The 18560-nt window shown below is 31.3% G+C and overlaps 1 protein-coding gene across 1 annotated transcript; it reads right to left on the bottom strand.

Annotated features, from left to right (window-relative positions):
* Positions 1 to 551: 551 nt before the first annotated feature.
* On the bottom strand, positions 552 to 17227 carry LOC134726380 (protein asteroid homolog 1-like). The gene is made up of 2 exons (XM_063590779.1): positions 16348 to 17227; positions 552 to 709 (listed from the first exon to the last, which is right to left on the bottom strand). Exons 1-2 carry the CDS (start codon positions 17225 to 17227, stop codon positions 552 to 554), a joined length of 1038 nt encoding a protein of 345 aa, XP_063446849.1.
* Between the last annotated feature and the right edge of the window lie 1333 nt (positions 17228 to 18560).

Raw genomic sequence — 18560 nt, 5'->3', positions numbered from 1 at the left:
ACATTGATATTTCGAGACAATGTATGGTTATTCTATATTTATTAGTTTGAAAGTTCTTTTGGTATCCATTGCCTCCCTTTTTCAAACTTTGGAAAAGTTTTGGGCATGAAAAACCTATGATGTAAACATGTTTATGTTTTTTATTTCCCAAACTTATTTCAAATAATTTATTGCATTACATAAAGGATAAACTATTGAGAAAGGTATCAATTTGACATAATAGAAAGTTCCGCTAAACTTTATGAATGATTAAGGCACATCAACGAGACGTCATACCAAATGGAAACTTTTGAACTGAAGGCTACGGTTTCGACTATACACTTTACCAAGTAAAAAAATCGTTCAATAGAATTACTGGAAGGAAAAAAGGAAAATTTGCAGTGCGGAATAATACACGTAATTTGATTCGACGACTAATCAGATTCTACAATAGATCGGATCTCATCGGCTGTCTTTTAACAAAGTGGAGTAGTCAGCCGAGGACCAGGTTAAATCATAACCAGAGTATACTTATATATATACATTGTGTACGCCTTATTTATAATAATTAGTTACAAATTAAAACATACTGTCCATCCACCACCATTGGTACACATATCACAGTATACAGTCATACTGTTGGATTCATCAGGGTATATTGTAAAGACTCCACTTTTTGTGCAAGGTGGTAGGTCACTACAGTCTCTTGGTTGCAGGTTTCCAATTGAATCTGAAAAAAATATAAGTTTTCTATGAAACAATTAAATTAATAGGAATTTTTGGTACATACTAGTAAGTAGTTTTATAAAAATATTCAAAGAAAAGGAGATAATGTACTCAAAGTAGATAGATGACCTGATGCCCTTAGAATATCAATGACATAAAAGTATTATTGCGTCTAGGAATAGCTCTATTTTTTCTATCTATGAAGATTTAACATCACAAAAGTGTCGCACACTGAATAACCCACGTGGCGGGTTATTTCAAAGTGTAGAGCGTATGTTTATGTTATTTCAAATAGACAGAAAAATACTAGTTATTCCTGATTACTTAATTCTAATTTCCAATTTTAAAGGGAAATCATGAAGAAAACCTTGATGACTTCACGGTAACATGACAAAATTATGCCAAAGAGCTGAAAGACAAAATCTTTTAGTCAATTAGAAGACGTGTTACACCCATAATTTCTTTATAGTAGTATATCCAAGTAAATAAAGACAGCTTGCTAAATTTGGGAACCACGTATTCTGTATTAACTATCTTATTTACAGACCCACACCTGTTAAATAATTTGAATGGCTAGTCATAATTACTTTTTATCGATATGTAGTAACGTTTCGCGAACGTGATATACATGCATGAATACGTTGGATGTTTGGCGTTTTGGTTTTGCCAAATATGATTCTATTTCCCGTCTTTGGACAAGATACACATATATTCTTGCTTTGGTATTTATAAAAAAATATTAAGCTCTTGAATTTGATGGCATTTCATTTTTAATCAAAAAAGATGTGTGTATCTTTTATGAGTTGTTTTTAAATACACAATCAAATTGACTTTATTTTTAAATTTTGTCACCAAGCGTGACATATTGTATTTTGTCTAAGTATAGTTTAAAAAAAAAGACAAATGCATAAGCTTACAATTTTCAAATTAGGAAAACAGTCATATAGAGGTGCAAAAAAAATCCTCTGTGTCGATTCATATATTTAAGAAATAATTCCAGCCTCCATTCATTATTTCTATTATAATTGGATAAAGATGGCAATTCTTTTGGATCGTGTTACAAGTTGCACATGATTATGGCGATTTAAAAAAAATATGTTTTAATTGGAAATACAAAGAACGTTTATAATCATTCAATTGTATATGAACATTTTAATATTGAACAGTCTTTTCAGTCATATAAACTCAACTTTATATGTGTAACAGTTAAAACGGTATGTACCCTTTAGTGACAGAACAGATATTTTAAATGACCATTGATAACTTTGCGCAACGTCAGTCATGTCTATTCAACAAACGCGCCAACTAAACTACCTTAATTTTTGCACATACTCAAATAGATTTAGAGCTTAACCTGTTATGTAGATTTCTTTATACTCAAAGAGTGTATGTTGCCCCCAAATGTATTTGTGTTGCTGTATACTTGACGTATAGCCCCACATCTTCTTTTATTCATGTATAATGCATTGTCCTCTTTACACATCCACCAGAACATGCTACGAACGGATTAAAATCAAGAGAAATTGTATAATATAGTAATTGTTGTAAATACTGTTTTCAAATCAATGTTGTTGTATGAGGATACTATAATTCTTATTCTCAATGAAATTCTGAGGTCATTTGTTTGTAATCTTAGGTTTCATTTTTGCGTATGTGTTTGTCTTTATGTCATTTTGATTTTCTTTGTTGACATATGTGTTTGTTTTATAGTGATTAAGATTTTAACACAATGTTGACTGCTGTATCCGTATTATATGTCTGTTTGTTATGCTCACACACTGTTGTCAATATAACAGAATTTTATGCGACTGTCATACAAGTGAGAGGTTTAGCTATCTTAAAATCAGGTTTAATCTACGATTTTCTACAGAAGAAAATGCCAGTACCAAGTCAGGAATATGACAGTTGTTTTCAATTCATTTGATGTGTTTGTGCTTTTGATTTTGCGAATTGTTAAGATCGCTTCTGTTTTGAATTTTTCTGACTTGGTACAGGCATTTTGATATGTTGAACCTGGATTTATAGCAAATGCATCCTTATTGTTATAAGGATTACACAATTCCATCCTCGAACACAATTATTTATAATCATTTATCTGCATATGGAATGAGATGTACCTAAATTATTGTTATATTTTTCTGCATTTTTAAAATAAAGTGGTAAATCAATAAACTCATTATAGGTAACAGCATTGAAAACCATTGTTGCTCGGCAAAACTTACAACCACCCTCCCAGCTACTATATAAAGTTGCATTTGCCATAATCTGTTGATTTTGTTTCATTATTACACTTGATACGGTAAAAAAACAACCCAGAGCGGTGCAACTTGAGAAATACGAGGGGTCCAGTCCTCATTATGTGAAACCATTCATTTTCTTAAAATAAAATATAAGTAAATCGCAATTGATTTGGTTATTTAGAAAACAGAAGTTAACAAATTTTTAAAATCTCGTTCAAAGATTAAAACACAATGAAAATATTAATTTCTTGCGTACTGATTTTTTTTTCTGGATTTATATATAAGTACATATACGATTCTAGGTAAATAAAAACCGGAGCGAATCATATATACTACAAAAGGAGCGCGACAGAGTGCATCGACAAATAAGCCGCCGTGTATGTGAGATCATTATACGAAATTGATTTTATAAAGGATTAACTTCCCGAAGATTTAGAATTGAACCTAATCAGGTAAAAATACTACAAATGTAAAAAAACAAATAGTTGTGATATTACTATTAAAACAAAATAACTTCTTTTTGACACATCACATACATTGATGAAGAAATCATATGTAAGCGATAAAAATGTTATTCATTGGAAATAACCCGCATGATGAGTGTATATATATCTTTTAATCGCAATCTGGATCGTTTGAAAAGCCGTAATTTAAAATTGAAATTTATAAAAATAAACAAAGGACGTGCTTGCATAACCTGATCTATGGTTTACGTTAAATGAAAAATATATAATGGAATGCATTTGAAATTTGAAAATAAGTTCTACTGCACGGCAATTATAATTTACATCGTGTCGCAAAATAACAAAAGTTTTATTTAAACATTTTTGTGATCAATAAAACATCATTTATCTATATACTGCATACCACCTTCAATTTAAATATCTGTAAACAATTGATAATGGGCCCACAGATAGATATATATTTACTTTTACAAAAAGCTGTCATTTAGTTATTAACTAAATTTTCCCAAAGAACCTGATCAATAAAATGTAATTGAGTTGAGAATAATATGATATTGCTTATATTAGAAGACTAAAAACCTCTCATGTTACACAATTTCGTTCATAAATTTTTTGACACGTTGTATTAGGTTTACGAATAAAATATGATTGTTGATTTGAGAAAAAAAATGATAACTAGCTGTTCATTGCGGTGGTAAGTAGCATTCTTGACCTTGAACCAAATTAAAAAGTAGTAACTTCATTTTCGCATTTCCAAAAAAATCAACAAAATTTAATCGAGAACGTAAATCGCATTGCAATTATTAAAGACTAAAACATCTCATGTTACACAATTTTGTTCATGAGTTATTTGAAACGCTGAATAAGGTTTAATATGATAGTTGATTCGAAAAAAATGATAAATAGTTCACTGTGGTAGTTAGTAGCATTGTTGACCTTGAAATACATTTTAAAAGTAACAAATTCTTTTCTCTATCTGTATTGGAATAGCTGACAGCATGCATTACGAGAATTTAGTAAAGATAAAGCACGAAACACATGCCACCATAAGATATTAAGAATCAATCAAACTTTTTAAAAGTGGAATCATTACTACAAAAACAAACGTATCACGAAACACTGGTATTCATTGCAGTTTGATGAAGAATGTGTACACATTAAATGTAGAACCAATTGTTGTGCATATCAAACATTAAAGTGTAGGATAAATTTCTACAAGAACAAGGTCAAATTGACAATTGGACCCCCGTTGATGGCAGATCTGTCATAATATCTATCAATGAAGAATTAAAAAAATAAATATATCAATACATACATGAATCATTTTAATTGAATAACATCTATTAAAGAAATGCATATACAGTTGGCCATCTTAAGCTTTAAGTGCATACATACTAAAAATAAAAATAAAAATCACTGAACTCCGAGAAACATTCAAAACGGAAAGTTCCTAATCAAATATATTAATATTGTGTCAGTTCCTACAATGCGTTGCTGCATTGATGGTTCTAAATAACAAATTAATTACTAAAAAAAACATAGTATTTGAAAGTTTTACTCTAATATCACCGTTATATATATAATGTTTAGAGTGCAGTGACATTTGATACTCTGATATATATATTATATAAACACTTTAATATTTCATTGACAGCTGGGCCTCTATTGATGGTAGATCTGTAATAATATCCATTGATGAAGTATTAAAAATAAATATATCAAAATATACATAAATCATTTTCATACTTAATGACATTAAATTAATGCATCTAATTATGAACATCACAAACTTTAACGGCATAAACACTGATTTAGTGTACCAAGTCAGGAATATGATAGTTCTTGTCCATTCGTTTTTTATGCGCTTTTTTTTTAATTTGCCATGTCATAATGGACTTTCCGAATTGATTTTCCTCTAAGTTCAGTATTTTTGTGATTTTACTTTTTCCTATTATGCGTTGCTGTATTGGTTATAATGTTTTATAATATCAAAATGGTAACTTCGAAAATTATGGTAATTGAAAGAGTTTAATTTAATAGCATAGTTATATATGATGGTGAGAGTACGATGACACCCTGATATATACCTAATAAATGATATGAATAAAATTACATTTGTTCAATATACAGACAATTTTACGCTAAGACGAACATTCCTCGCTTTAATCTCTAAATATTAATTTCCGAAACAGATCCGTCATAAATCGATTTTTGACCAGTTCATGAACAGAAACAGTGACATTCGTTCGTTTAACCAACTTCTTTATTGTTTCTCGTTTGATTTGACAAAACAATAACAATTTTAGTCTAACGTAATCTTATGTCTTTGACAAACATTATCTTTCTTTATAGTTTATTGACTGAAATTAAGTCCTCTGACGCCATTCTTCAATTGAAAGTGAAAAACATCTTACTAGTCAAAGCTTGTAATCGCATAACCAATCAAAGATCGTTTCGCCAGTGAGTGTGTGTTTTAGAGGTAGATTAGTTTCATGTCAATCCCTGTCAGTTTTGCATCGGCCTGCTCCCAACATAAAAACTCATGTACTCATGTAAGAAAAACGCTGTTATACTATCAGGACCCACAAGTAATTCAGAAATCTTCCTAAACACTTTTAAAAAAAATCAAATCAGTTATCACGGCTTATAGAATCAAGTGATTTCAGACTTATATACAAATGAACTAAGACGTACCGGACAGAACGGATGTCGAACGTACATCTAACGGACGAGTACCGCATACAACGGACACCTAACGGAAGCGTATCGGATAAAACAAATAAACAAGATATACGAAAAAAGTAAAGGCGACAATAATAATGCATAAAAATCGCATTAATATTGGAAATGTTTTGTGTAACTGGTTTTGTTTTTTTGCTTTTCAAAATTCCGCTAAAGGGCAGAGTCTGACCTGAATAACAGCTGCTTGATTGTGAAGAAATGCCCTTACTCTAAGATCGATTATGAATAATAAGAATTCACTAACCTTAAGGTGTTATGGGTGTCTTCCGCCATCTTGGATTGTAAAAAACAGAGAATCTAAGGTCCAGATTTTCTATCTAGTTAACACAATTTGATGCAGGAATGAAGATATCTAATGTGAACTTTTATTCAAAAGAACTAATTTATAAGAATATATCTTTTAAATATTAGTATTTTAACAAAAGGTGATTAATTTCTTTTTTTTTTTAAAGGTTTTCAAATAAGTATTTTAAAAGAAGATAACTCTTGAGTAGTTTATTTTCTGTAGGATTTACATGAAATTTTCCCATTTTGTATTTTAGATGGTAAAACATACGATGACCCTATCTTTTCTTTTGATTTTCTCAAAGTATTGTCTGAAAGGTATCTTTTCCTAATTTTATTTGCAATGCTAACATTTTGTTTAGTTTCTTATCACAAAATGGTGTTTTTTCCTGTTTGATCCATACAAAATGTGCCATTTTATCACCACCTGTAGCTTGAGAAAATGGCGGTGTCCTATCATTATTATTTTATTTTTAAACATATATCAATAGATACTACTTGTACGTTTTGGCAATGTATGACCAAATTCTATCATTTTTATTTTACACTCCCATACCACCTTAAGAAATCAAATTGGCATTTCTGAAGAGAAATTTTCAATTGGCATTTATCCGTTTCAGATCCGTGCATCATCCGTTTTATCCGTTTTACGTCCGGTAGAAGTCCGTTTCTCATCCGTTTTGTCCGTTCGACGTCCGTTAGAAGTCCGTTGGTGAATTAAGCTGCCAAACCTCCAACGGATGTATAACGGACACGTAACGGATACAAAACGGAAACGAAAAGGACGAGTACCGTACCAAACGGACGTCTGACGGACATTTCATCCGTTGGACGTCCGTTCAAAGTTTTGAACATGCTCAATATTTTCCACCGGACAGAACGGACGTCGACGGATAAAACATACGCTTAACGGACATGCAACGGATATGGACGGACGCCTAACGGATTAGAACGGACGTCTAACGGACATGAACGGATTGAAATAAAGTTATCCGTTAGGCGTCCGTTCGAGCTATCCGGTAAGGTGTGACCGAGGCTTAACTATGCGCCGAACTGAAATAGTTGCATACGGTCGTAACTACTGCATACAACGTTTGATTAGGGTAATAACAAAATGCACATACGTACTGTACACATACAATAGGTTAAGGTCAAAGTAAGTAAAACAATTAGTTTCAAAATAACTCTGTGATAAATTTAACATATGTGACCAATTAATTATTCATAAAACAATAATTACTTTAGATGTATGTATCATTATAATACTTAATTTTGATTGGCTAACTACACATCACGTGTTATTCCGTAAGCAATTGCATCACTCAATAAAACTTTTCATTCATGATAACACGTGGTCCCACAATAAAGTGCACAGCAGGTGAATAAAATAAAAAAAAAATCGTGTTTTCATGAGCATACATGTAGCTAAAAAATGTAATTATAAGTATTGAATGCTTCTTTTGTAACTTCATAGGTTTGTAAAAGAGTTGACCGTGCGCACATTTTTAGAATGAAGCGCTTCCACGCTTCATACAAAATGTTCTTCAGTCAACGCTTTTACACCCCGATGAATTTACAAAAAGAAGCATTCAATTCTAAAATGAAGTTTATAAAATGTCTGTTTGAAACTGCCTCAGGTCAAGTTGACCTTAGATGCATTTATGTACACTTTAAGTTACCTATGTGGTCTTACAGCTTGGAACATTTTGTAAGTATATATGAATCCACTGCTTTTACACTATTAGGTTTCTGATACAAGTGCAACCAGAACAGCCCTCTGGACTATAGTTATGAAGAGCTATTTTCAATTATAAATATTCCGTTTTAACTTCACTTATAATATATGATGGTCTTGATGTATAGATTATACGTTTTGACGTTTTTTATCATCTTAACAACGATTATATTGTTCTTTTATTTGTCTTTGTTCTTTTGTTAATATTACTATTACTGTTTGGATTGTTTTCTGTGACATCCATTTGACTTGGTACATCCCGTCAATGTGTTGGTATTATCTTTCGTTTTTTGCTGGTGTGTTTTGTATATGGGCATTTTTGTGTTTCTTTGGTTCTTATAATGTGACTTTGTACTTTAAAAGATCCCGTCAGTATGTTATTTTTCTATAAAACGTCATAATGTTATATTCCTATTTCAAAAAAGAAAATACGTTGAACCACAAACGTCAAAATTATTTAATCGTGTAGTAGAATTAAACATTTGTGGATTTTTATGAATTATATAGAATTTTATGACTATTTTAATTTGATTTTTTAACCCTGTTTGCCAACATTGCCCATGAGTAATTTTAAAATTGTTTTGTATGAACATCGGACGACAAAATGTCTTCCTATGTGACTGATAAATTTTTGACGTCAGACACGCGAAGCAATGGATATGTGCTTTTAATTTGATAGATGCTTTTATGTTCTTCTGTTAAATTGTGTTCTTTTAAAATTGTAACACGGCGATTACTGCTGTACCAATATTTAACTATTTTATCTAGTATGTCTGTTAAGTTCATGCATAGTTGTAAATATAACGGATTTGATGAGACTGTCGTACAAATTGGGAGGTTTAGCGATATAAAACCAGGTTTAATCTACAATTTTCTACATTTTAAATAGCCTGTACCAAGTCAGGAATATTCCTGACTTGGTGTCCATTCGTTTTTGATGTGTTTTGTCATTTGATTTTGTCATGTGACTAGGGACTTTCCGATTTGATTTACTGGGTTGATACCGTATGGATTCATCAGTTAAGAAGTCGACGCTTTGGAACTGACATATCTTTTTATACATATTTTCTCAAAAATTCCGACGGATAAATTATGAAATAAATAAAAAACTAAATTTCAAGGCGATTTTGTTAGAATGGAAACATCACTGTTTGTATGCCTCTTTTAGTTATACAGATCATATTATGTATGAGCGTTTCTGATAAAGATAAATCCAGACAGCATTTCAGCCGCATACAATTTATTATAAATAAATTTGGTGTATTTACTGTCTTCTGATTGGTTAAAAGTATTAGTTTTATTTTCAATGTTATCAATTTATATGGAGACACGCCCATTCTGATGTTGTGTATTCATACGCCAACATGTGTGTATGTTGTTATTGTTTTAATATAAATAGTATTAAAAGTTCTTTGAGCCTATTTTTTTCATAGAAATTTATTTATAATGAATGGCAATAATTTATTTTGACTTTATTGAACCATAAAACTAATTTTTGACTCTTCACATTTTACATAATCCGCTTCGCGGATTATTCAATGTGAAGAGTCAAAAATTAGTTTTATGGTTCAATAAAGTCAAAATAAATGAAAGCCATTCATAAATTAAATCTCCAGGTTTTTCGAATTATTTATTCAACTTACAATATATGTCCAAATGTCAAAATACTTGTCTTAATAATTTATCTAGAATTTTGTAATACAAAAGTTATATTTCGTGTTTTTTTTTTATTAATTACCTGAAATTTTCACAATAACTTTTGAATGGTCTGCTGTCTCGATCTCTGGTGTAGAACATGTGTCTAAAGTGCATAATCTAGTTGATGTTTCATAGCTTGATGAACAGCACTGTTGATCACTTGAACAAACACTGGCACATGCTGCTATGGATGGCATGGCATTAACTGATATCTTCGTTGCATTCGAAGTTATTTTTGTATTTTTCTGCACGGTAAATCTTTGTCGATCAGTATACACCAATGCGAAAGATGTAGATAGTGATATATGCAGGATATATCCAATGTAAACTAAAAACATGTCGTCTCTTTTTCGATCCTTTTTCAAAAATGAATTCAATAACACCAAAATGGTTGATCTAACAATTTAACATGTTCCTTCAAAAAGTAAAAACGCCTCGTGATGATTTTTATCAGCAAATGTTATGGCATATTATTGTCAAGTCGTCATTTTTCAATCATTTTAACTTATATAGTTCATTGCTTTTCAGTTGCACGATGACTTTTAAGGTTCCAATCAATAGCAATCGTCATTTAACATATATATATATATATAATGATGTCGGAGTAAGTTTTTGTCGCTATATACGGGTTGAACTACTACAAATATTGCCTTTTGTTAAGGTTAATATGTGGTTTAATTGAAACGAAAAAAATAATGACTTTTAATGAGAAGACGAACTACAATTTATCTTGTTTCTAGGATTATAGTTTAAATGAAGAAATGCGCTTAAAGCCTTATCATTACTTATTACAAATTAATTTACCTGTACGTCATAACAATTTTTTGTTACAAAGCAAATAGTGCATTGCTGTTTACTTTCCTCTTCAATCTAGGTAATGGTGTAATAAATCAAACAAGAGGAATACAAATACATTAATTTTTACTTCGCCTTCGTTCTAGCAAGCTTAAGGGGATGGGGTAAAAAATGAAACAAGAGAGAAAAACAAATACATTGTTTGATACGTCCACTTCGTTCGTACTAGGGGATGGTGAAAAAATGAACATGAAAAATACAAAAACATTGTTGTATACTTCCTCTTTTATTCCGGGGAATGGAGTAAAATGAAAAATACAAAAACAAAATATACATTGATGTTATCTTTCCCGTTATTCCAGGTAAAAGGTCTAAAAAAATAGAAACAATAAAGACAAATAAAAGTACATTGCTTCATACTTCCCCTTCATTCTACTTGGTTGGGTATACACATGAAAAAAGAGAAGTATAACTACTTTGCTCTATACTGCAACTTTTTTCTATGGAATGGGTTTAAAAACTAAAAGAAGATACGTACAGGTAAACTGCTGTATACGCCCCTTTCATTTTATGTGATGGAGAAAGATTGAAACAAGGGAAATACAAGTACCTTGCTGATAACATGTTATACGTTCCCCATTTCATTTTAGATTATGGGGTAAAAAATAAAACAAGAAAAAATACAAGTACATTGCTGTATACATCCCTTTTATTTCTAAAGAATAGCGTAACAAATGAACATGTGATAATTCTTTATTAAAAAATGATGACGTTGGTGTTAGTTTCAAATCACCAGGGAAACAAATAAGGCCACACAGAATTTCTTAAAGCATAGGACAAGGTTAAAAAAACGTCTAAGGAACCAGACATTGAAATGTAATTTGTCAGCTTTTATGATAATCAACCACTGAGAGTTTATTGCAGACACCAGTATGACAGACATTCGTGTTCAATTTAAACCATACAGGCGTCTCATGAAATATATTTCATTTTAGAAGATTTCATTTAAGATATAAAAAGAAAATGCAGATGCAAATTGGCATTGTCTCAAAGAAAAAAAAATTAATAACAGCAACAATATTTTTCGGGTTTAAAAATTTTACAATTTTATCGACAAGATTCATTGTTAAAATTAACGATGTCAAGTCGAGATGTGTGCAACAACAAAAGTTTTTCAACAAAGATGTTTAAAAACGAACTTGAGAAAATACGATCATGAAGAAAAAGCAAAATTACAAAAATACTGAGCTCTGAAAAAATTCAACAATTTTAATCAAATGGTCAAATCAAATGCTCAAGCACATCAAACAAATGGATAAAAACTAACATTTTCCTGTCTTAATACGTATAGACACAGCACTTTAGCAAAACTGAAAGACAATATTTACATTATCATAGAAGAATAGCCCAATGACGGGATGAACTGAAGTACAGAGCCAAAACACATGAGTAAAAAGAAACACAAAAAGGCATAAAGACAAAGCACATAAGAAAAAAAAAGAAGACAAGAACACACATATCATCATTAACACAAAGAAAGTAACCTATTTTCAATTTATAACTATTTGAATAATTTTAATTATATCAATAAATATTGATTAAAATTAACGTTTCATACAATTTGTTTGATTCATATTATTTATTACAATTATAAAATTCATTTTATTTGAACGAGAAACACATTTTAATGGTGCAATATTAATATGATTCAAATGATCAAACATTGATAGATTGTTATCTATATTACAACCACTTCATTTTCGTGATCAATTACAAACAAACATTGTCTAAGGGTTTATACATTCAAATGCATGTGGGTTGCGATGAGTCGCTTATATTAAGTTCTCAAATTTAATATAAATTTAATATTTTATACCCTTGCATCTCATCTATAAAATATATAAAAAAATTAATATGAAACTTATTAGTAATGTGGTTTCTATGAAATTTTATTGACAAAATAATGGATTTAAGTACATTCGGCAATATTAATGTTCTAAGTGTATGTTTTGATTGTATGTAAAAAAATTTGATACATATGAAAAATGAACAAATGGATGTCCTGCGTCCGATAAAAGCTTTTTTGCAAAATGTTTTAAAATATTTGGTTGTAAATCAGGTCCGAGTTGTTTTGCATATCTTTGATGTATGTATACAAAATTTTTGTTGAAGGTTTCCCAGTTATCATGTCTGTCTAACAAACACATTTTTGTCAATAGAACAGAAATTCAGATAATGCCTTTGCCAGTTCAGGAATATCGTAGTAATTTTCCATTCATTTCGTTGATTGGTTTAGTGAAACATTTGAATTTGTCGGGTTTCCTAGAATTGATACACCCTTTTAGTTCACATGGCGCAAAAGACCATGTGAGGTTTCTTATCACTTGGTGTCCTTTCACCTTGTCATCTTTTCACTTTAAAAAAAAATCTCTGATACAACTTAGCCAACTGTAGCATAACTTGGCCGTTATCATCATTGGCAAGCGTCAAGGGGTATCTTAAAATGTGTCCGATGACACTGTCTGCCAATTAAGATTGCTGACATGGTAAAAAGCATAACATAGGAGTAAAATGTAAGTGAAGTATAATATATTAAAACCGTTATAAATAGAGGAAATGTGGAAGGAGCACAATAGATCAGAATGTTGAGGCTTACCAATTGTTCAGTTACGTCAAAACTGTCAAACAAATCCTAATAGTAGTTATTGCCCTAAAATGACCGAATGTTTCTTTTCACCCTTTTATCTTGAAAATAATAATAAAAATATAGAGAAACTTTAATAAGCAAAACTGATCAGCAAGACAAGTTCTACAAATGAGTGCCATTGCCAAAATCGACCGATCGAATCTTGAATAAGCAAAACAAAAAAAATCAGCAAAAGCTTAATAAGATATTTAGAAACTTAATAGATTTAATTACCAGCATGACAAGATCACCAAAACAGAGATTTTCGTGATGTACTATGTTCTCGTCTATAGTGTTGAAAAGTACATGTATCCTTTATTGAATATGTATATTTTACATAGGCCAGCAACAAATAGCTCTTTCGAGCCACTAGTTTGAATTTATCACTGACTTTTTCTTTTTTACTGAGCATGCTGATGTCGGTTGGACAATATTTTGTCAACTACATTTTCAGAAATACCGATCTTCAAACGTGAAAAAAATATATTAAAAAACTAGAATTATAGAAGAAGAGTGGTCTGATATGATGAAAAATGGAAATTCATCTATACAAACTTGACATAACATAAATGAAATAATGAGCAAAAATATCCTTCGGGTTTGAGAATTTATCTAATTTTTTTATGGACCAGATACATTGTCAATAAAAAAAAAACACTTAACACGGTGTGGGACAAAGTTGCGATTCCAGAAGTGGTAAATCTGACTGCGTTGTTTTACAAGATATTCAAAATATTTTTTGGCCAAGTAATAGATACTTAAAAACAGTTAACTCCGCATATGTCCCAACATGTCACTGTTGCCACCACAGCTGATAAAAAGTACATTTCCCATGGAAAATCAAAAATTAAATTTGAATATTAGAATATCCAATGGGAAAATTTGAAGTTTTCATCGAAAAATGTACTTTTCCAATGGCATTTTTAAAGTTCCAATTGGTAAAAAAAATTACAAAAAGCTCTCATGTGAATTTTACTTTTTGATTGGAACAGTTAATGCAAAGACTTTAAATAATTTTAACTTTTTTGTGGACTCTTTTGGTCATATATAGTTCTTCAGATGTCTTGCTTCTTGTACATCACTGCCTTATCAGTATAAAGTATAAACCCTACCAAATACTGGGGGTAATTTCATGTGTTCTGGAAGGGTAATCAGATTCTGGTCCACATAAGGCACCTGTCGTGTTGATTATGTAACACTGTAAATAGTCTTATTCGGTAGGTTACATTCGTGGAAAGGTAACGGGTAGTAGTTACGATGTCAGAAACCTATCCGATATCAAGTGTGAAACGGATACTCCGTAATGTTCGACCAACTCGTGATGGTGATTGTAAAGTTAAAAAGGGATGAATTCACCTTCACCATTGATAACTCTTGGTTTAATACTTAGCTTCCTTGTGAGCAATTATCTTGATAGGAAATACAAGCCCCGGAATATCGTATCAATTGGGAGATATATACTCCTATGCAGATGCAGATATTTCACATTTTTATTGTTTGTTGTTGAAACTCACCCACTCTGATGGAAACCATGCATTTGCAAAATATAAATATAAAAATAGGAGATGAAAAATCAAAGTTTAAATTAACGGCAAATAGATACAACGGCCCTGTAGTCAACTCCATTTAGTGGTTTGTTAGTTTGTTCAGATGGTTCATTGGTATCTTTTTATTCTCCACTAGGACCTTCAAATGATATTTAATACATGTACAACAAAATACTTTTAAACACTTGACGAACAAAACGGAAACGTGTAACATCTAACTGCAATAGCAGCGTCAGTATTGAACCCGTTTTTAGAGAGGTTTAGAAAACGAAGTTGTCTTGAAAAAATAATCGTATGCGATGGTGTTACTTAATTTTCTCACATTTGTCACCGTTGATTGACCTGAAGTTATTGTACATGCATGTGTATAGTTTACAGTGATGTAAAAACGATGGATATAACGACGTTACAACGAATAATGTATATATAGGAACTCAAAACTAATGTATATATTTAATTTTTATATAATATATAAAAACATTTTATATAGAATCGATTAAAAAAACAGATTTTCATTTTGTTGTTTCTTTTAATTGGTTGATAAAAGAATGAGAACAATATTTTAATCATGTGTCTGTTGGTAAAATGAAAAGCAATGCCTTGTAAAGGTTTAGCATCTGCTCCTTTGGAAAATGGGTTTTTGCCAACTGATCAACAACAGACTCCGTTGGTGCTTTCAAAAAGAAATTATACATCAGAATACCGTCGAAAACGGTAGCTGGATCTGGCTGTTTAACAGGAGTGCCAAGTAACACATTTATTGTGTATGCCATATTTAGACACTCTTGAAAACGCTGCAAATTTTCATGAAACAGTCCGACATTTTGTTTCTCATTACCAGTAGAAGATGACAACATATCATAGAAAGACTGAATTTCGGGAAATTCTCTGTACAGAAGTATCACGTGGCAGAGAGCGTAAATTTTTAAGCGTACTGTAACATGTGGGCTTGTGTTTCTAATAAAATAATTCAGCGCGAGTGCGAAAACTTTTGATTCACTAGGGAGACTTTCTAAAAGATTTTCCTCAAAATTAAATATTGCCACTAATAACTTTCTTTTATTTTTTTCGTCGTGACAATCAATTTCTTGAAGACTTGGCAGTAGACCATATCCTGCAATTTCTACAACTGGCTTTATTGGATCTTTTACCATTAATCGCCTGTCACGTACTATTTCTGTTACATATTCCATACCATTTGTGCATGATTTGAGAACGAGGCCATAGATAATTTGTCGCAATGGGCGTGATATATGCTGAATTGGTAACAAATCAAAATGTTCAAATGTTGGCTTTAAAATCACCCTCCCTAATGCAACATTTATAGGCATCCCCGATAAAGTACATGAACGGATTTTCTCTATAACGCAATTAGGAAGGCATCTATGGTGTTTTGCATATTTTGTTCCCTCAAAATATTTAGCCATATCGAAGCCAGTAAATTCAGTACCTGCATTGTAAGCGCTGACAGATGAATAAATAGTCTTTTTTACTTCTTCTGTTTTCGTTGAGTGAAGTTTTTCGTCCACACACTGCATTAAAATTGCGATTGCTATCTTTTGACTCTTTGCATTTTTCAATAACTCAAAGGCGTATTTCAAGTTTCTTGAAATACTGGCAAAATTTGATTTTCCTCCAAGGCGTTTGAAGAACAGATTAGCTACACCATTATCAATATCTGCATACAAACTACCTATTACAGTAGCTGCAACTGGCAATAGAGTTATATGTAATCCTATGCTATTTGCAAATTTACTTGCAACGTACAGTCGAGTATTTAACTCACCACTGGTAGACTGATCCAGATTTATGTCCGAGAAATTAATAAAGCCTCCAGGTAGATCAAAGATATACATATCCGAATCGCAAGATATAACTGGGCAATTCCACTGCCTAGCCAATACTGCTATTTGGTTGTCTGCTTCGCCGTCACAAGTCAAATGGGGAATATTTAGTTCTTTCAATACCATGGTAAAAGATTCGTAAGCTAGGACTGGGAAACATTCCATTTGTTTAGGTGGCTTTTCTTCGTTGTCCTTCATTCGGAGCTCGCATTTCGTAATAATATTCTGTAGTTTCTTGTCGTCATCGTCGTGCCCGCCATCAAACACTACGTACGGCTTAATATTGCATTTTAATAAAGCTTGAAAGAACGACTGGGCATTTTGTCTGATTTCTATGTAGTTGCCACCATAATATCGGCATGTTCCAAAGTATAAAAGGTGATGACAAATATTATTTCCGTCAATGACAACCCGTGTATCTTTCAGTATGTATGGTTGGAGGAAACCATTTTTTTCTATAAAACTTTTAAGACCACGAATGCCCATTATCCTACAAAAGTAAATTATTTTTGAGGTAAATTGAAAATAGAAAAAAGAAAAATGTGTGTCTTCCTTATTATTATGATACAATTTGATGAATGGTAAACAAACAGTACCTTAATATTGCATATTTTACTGTATTTTGATGAGAATGAATCACATCAAACATCTTGAAATCTCATCGATGAAATTATAAAGACTCACTTTTATTGATGAATTGTCAGTATTCGACAATATATGAAGAGCATTGCAGAGTAACACCAACTACGTTGAATATACATGAAGGATATAATATAATAACAGTAAGAGCGAGGTCAAACTACTGATTTTTTTTTCATGATAAAAAATAAATTTTAGTAGACATTAGTAAACTACTGTCACCTAACTTGATAAGTTATTGGCTATCTCAAAATAGATCAAATAACCAGCTAATGTTTTTTCACGAGGAAAGTTACATATACAATTTTTTTCCTTGTGTCTAAACAACTGTACGATGACGTCATGCATGCTTGCTATCCCTGTTAGACATAAATCAATCGCCAACCCATTCAGGCAATTTAAACATTTCGCAACAGCAGATAAAACAACTTTTCTGCCATGTCTTATGATTACTCATTTGAGTAGTTTCCACAACAGTAACTGCCCATCATAAAGGTTCTGGAGGAGTTTTTGTTTTTGGAACACGACAATCTTATTGTTGTTGTTAAGGAAGTTAATTAAGGAATCCAAAGAGCCAAAAAAATATGTAGGTGACTTTGCTTGTTTTCGAGATAATAGCCAATGAAATTTTGGCGAGAAACTAGTCTCTCTTGACTTTTCATAGCTTTATTATTGACAAGTAGGAGTTCTCAAAAACTGTTAAAAAAAAAAAAAATTCTATAAGACTTTTACAGATGGTTGACCAGTATACATGGAAAAGATTCATGAAAAGAAAAATGGGGTTACCGGGCAAATTTTTCAAGGCATTCAAATGGATAAAACCAAAGAATTCAGAAAATCTGACAAACAATTCAAAACATGACAAGCCAGCTTCCTTAAATTGCGCTAACAAGTATACTCGTAATGTATACGTTTATGAAAGTGACACTGGAGAAAGATGTTGACAATGAGAAAACTTAATCACGTTTATCATGGATTTTAAAAAGGTTGAAGTCGTCGATCTATTTTATTTTGAAGAAAAAGATTCACAATTGGAGATTTTTTTTCTTTTTTGGTATCATTTTTCATTTCTGATTCAATAGAATGCAATCAATGTATATATAAAGTGCATCCTGAAATAGGATTTATTGAGTGAAATGATCAAAATATCTGACCATGAACCTAATCAATGAAGCATGAC

The sequence above is a fragment of the Mytilus trossulus genome, chromosome 7 (genome assembly GCF_036588685.1).
Source record: "Mytilus trossulus isolate FHL-02 chromosome 7, PNRI_Mtr1.1.1.hap1, whole genome shotgun sequence".
NCBI lineage: Eukaryota > Metazoa > Mollusca > Bivalvia > Mytilida > Mytilidae > Mytilus > Mytilus trossulus.
The sequence above is the reverse complement of the archived record's forward strand: the minus strand, read 5'-3'. Positions and strand labels throughout refer to the sequence as shown.

What these genes read in the sequence shown, in the direction of transcription:
- LOC134726380 (XM_063590779.1), bottom strand. Translation starts at nt 17,227, where the DNA reads ATGGGCATTCGTGGTCTTAAAAGTTTTATAGAAAAAAATGGTTTCCTC. An exon ending in TGTCAGCGCTTACAATGCAG is followed by an intron (nt 710 to 16,347) that starts GTACTGAATTTA and finishes TATTTTTTTCAG; the next exon opens with ATTCAATTGGAAACCTGCAA.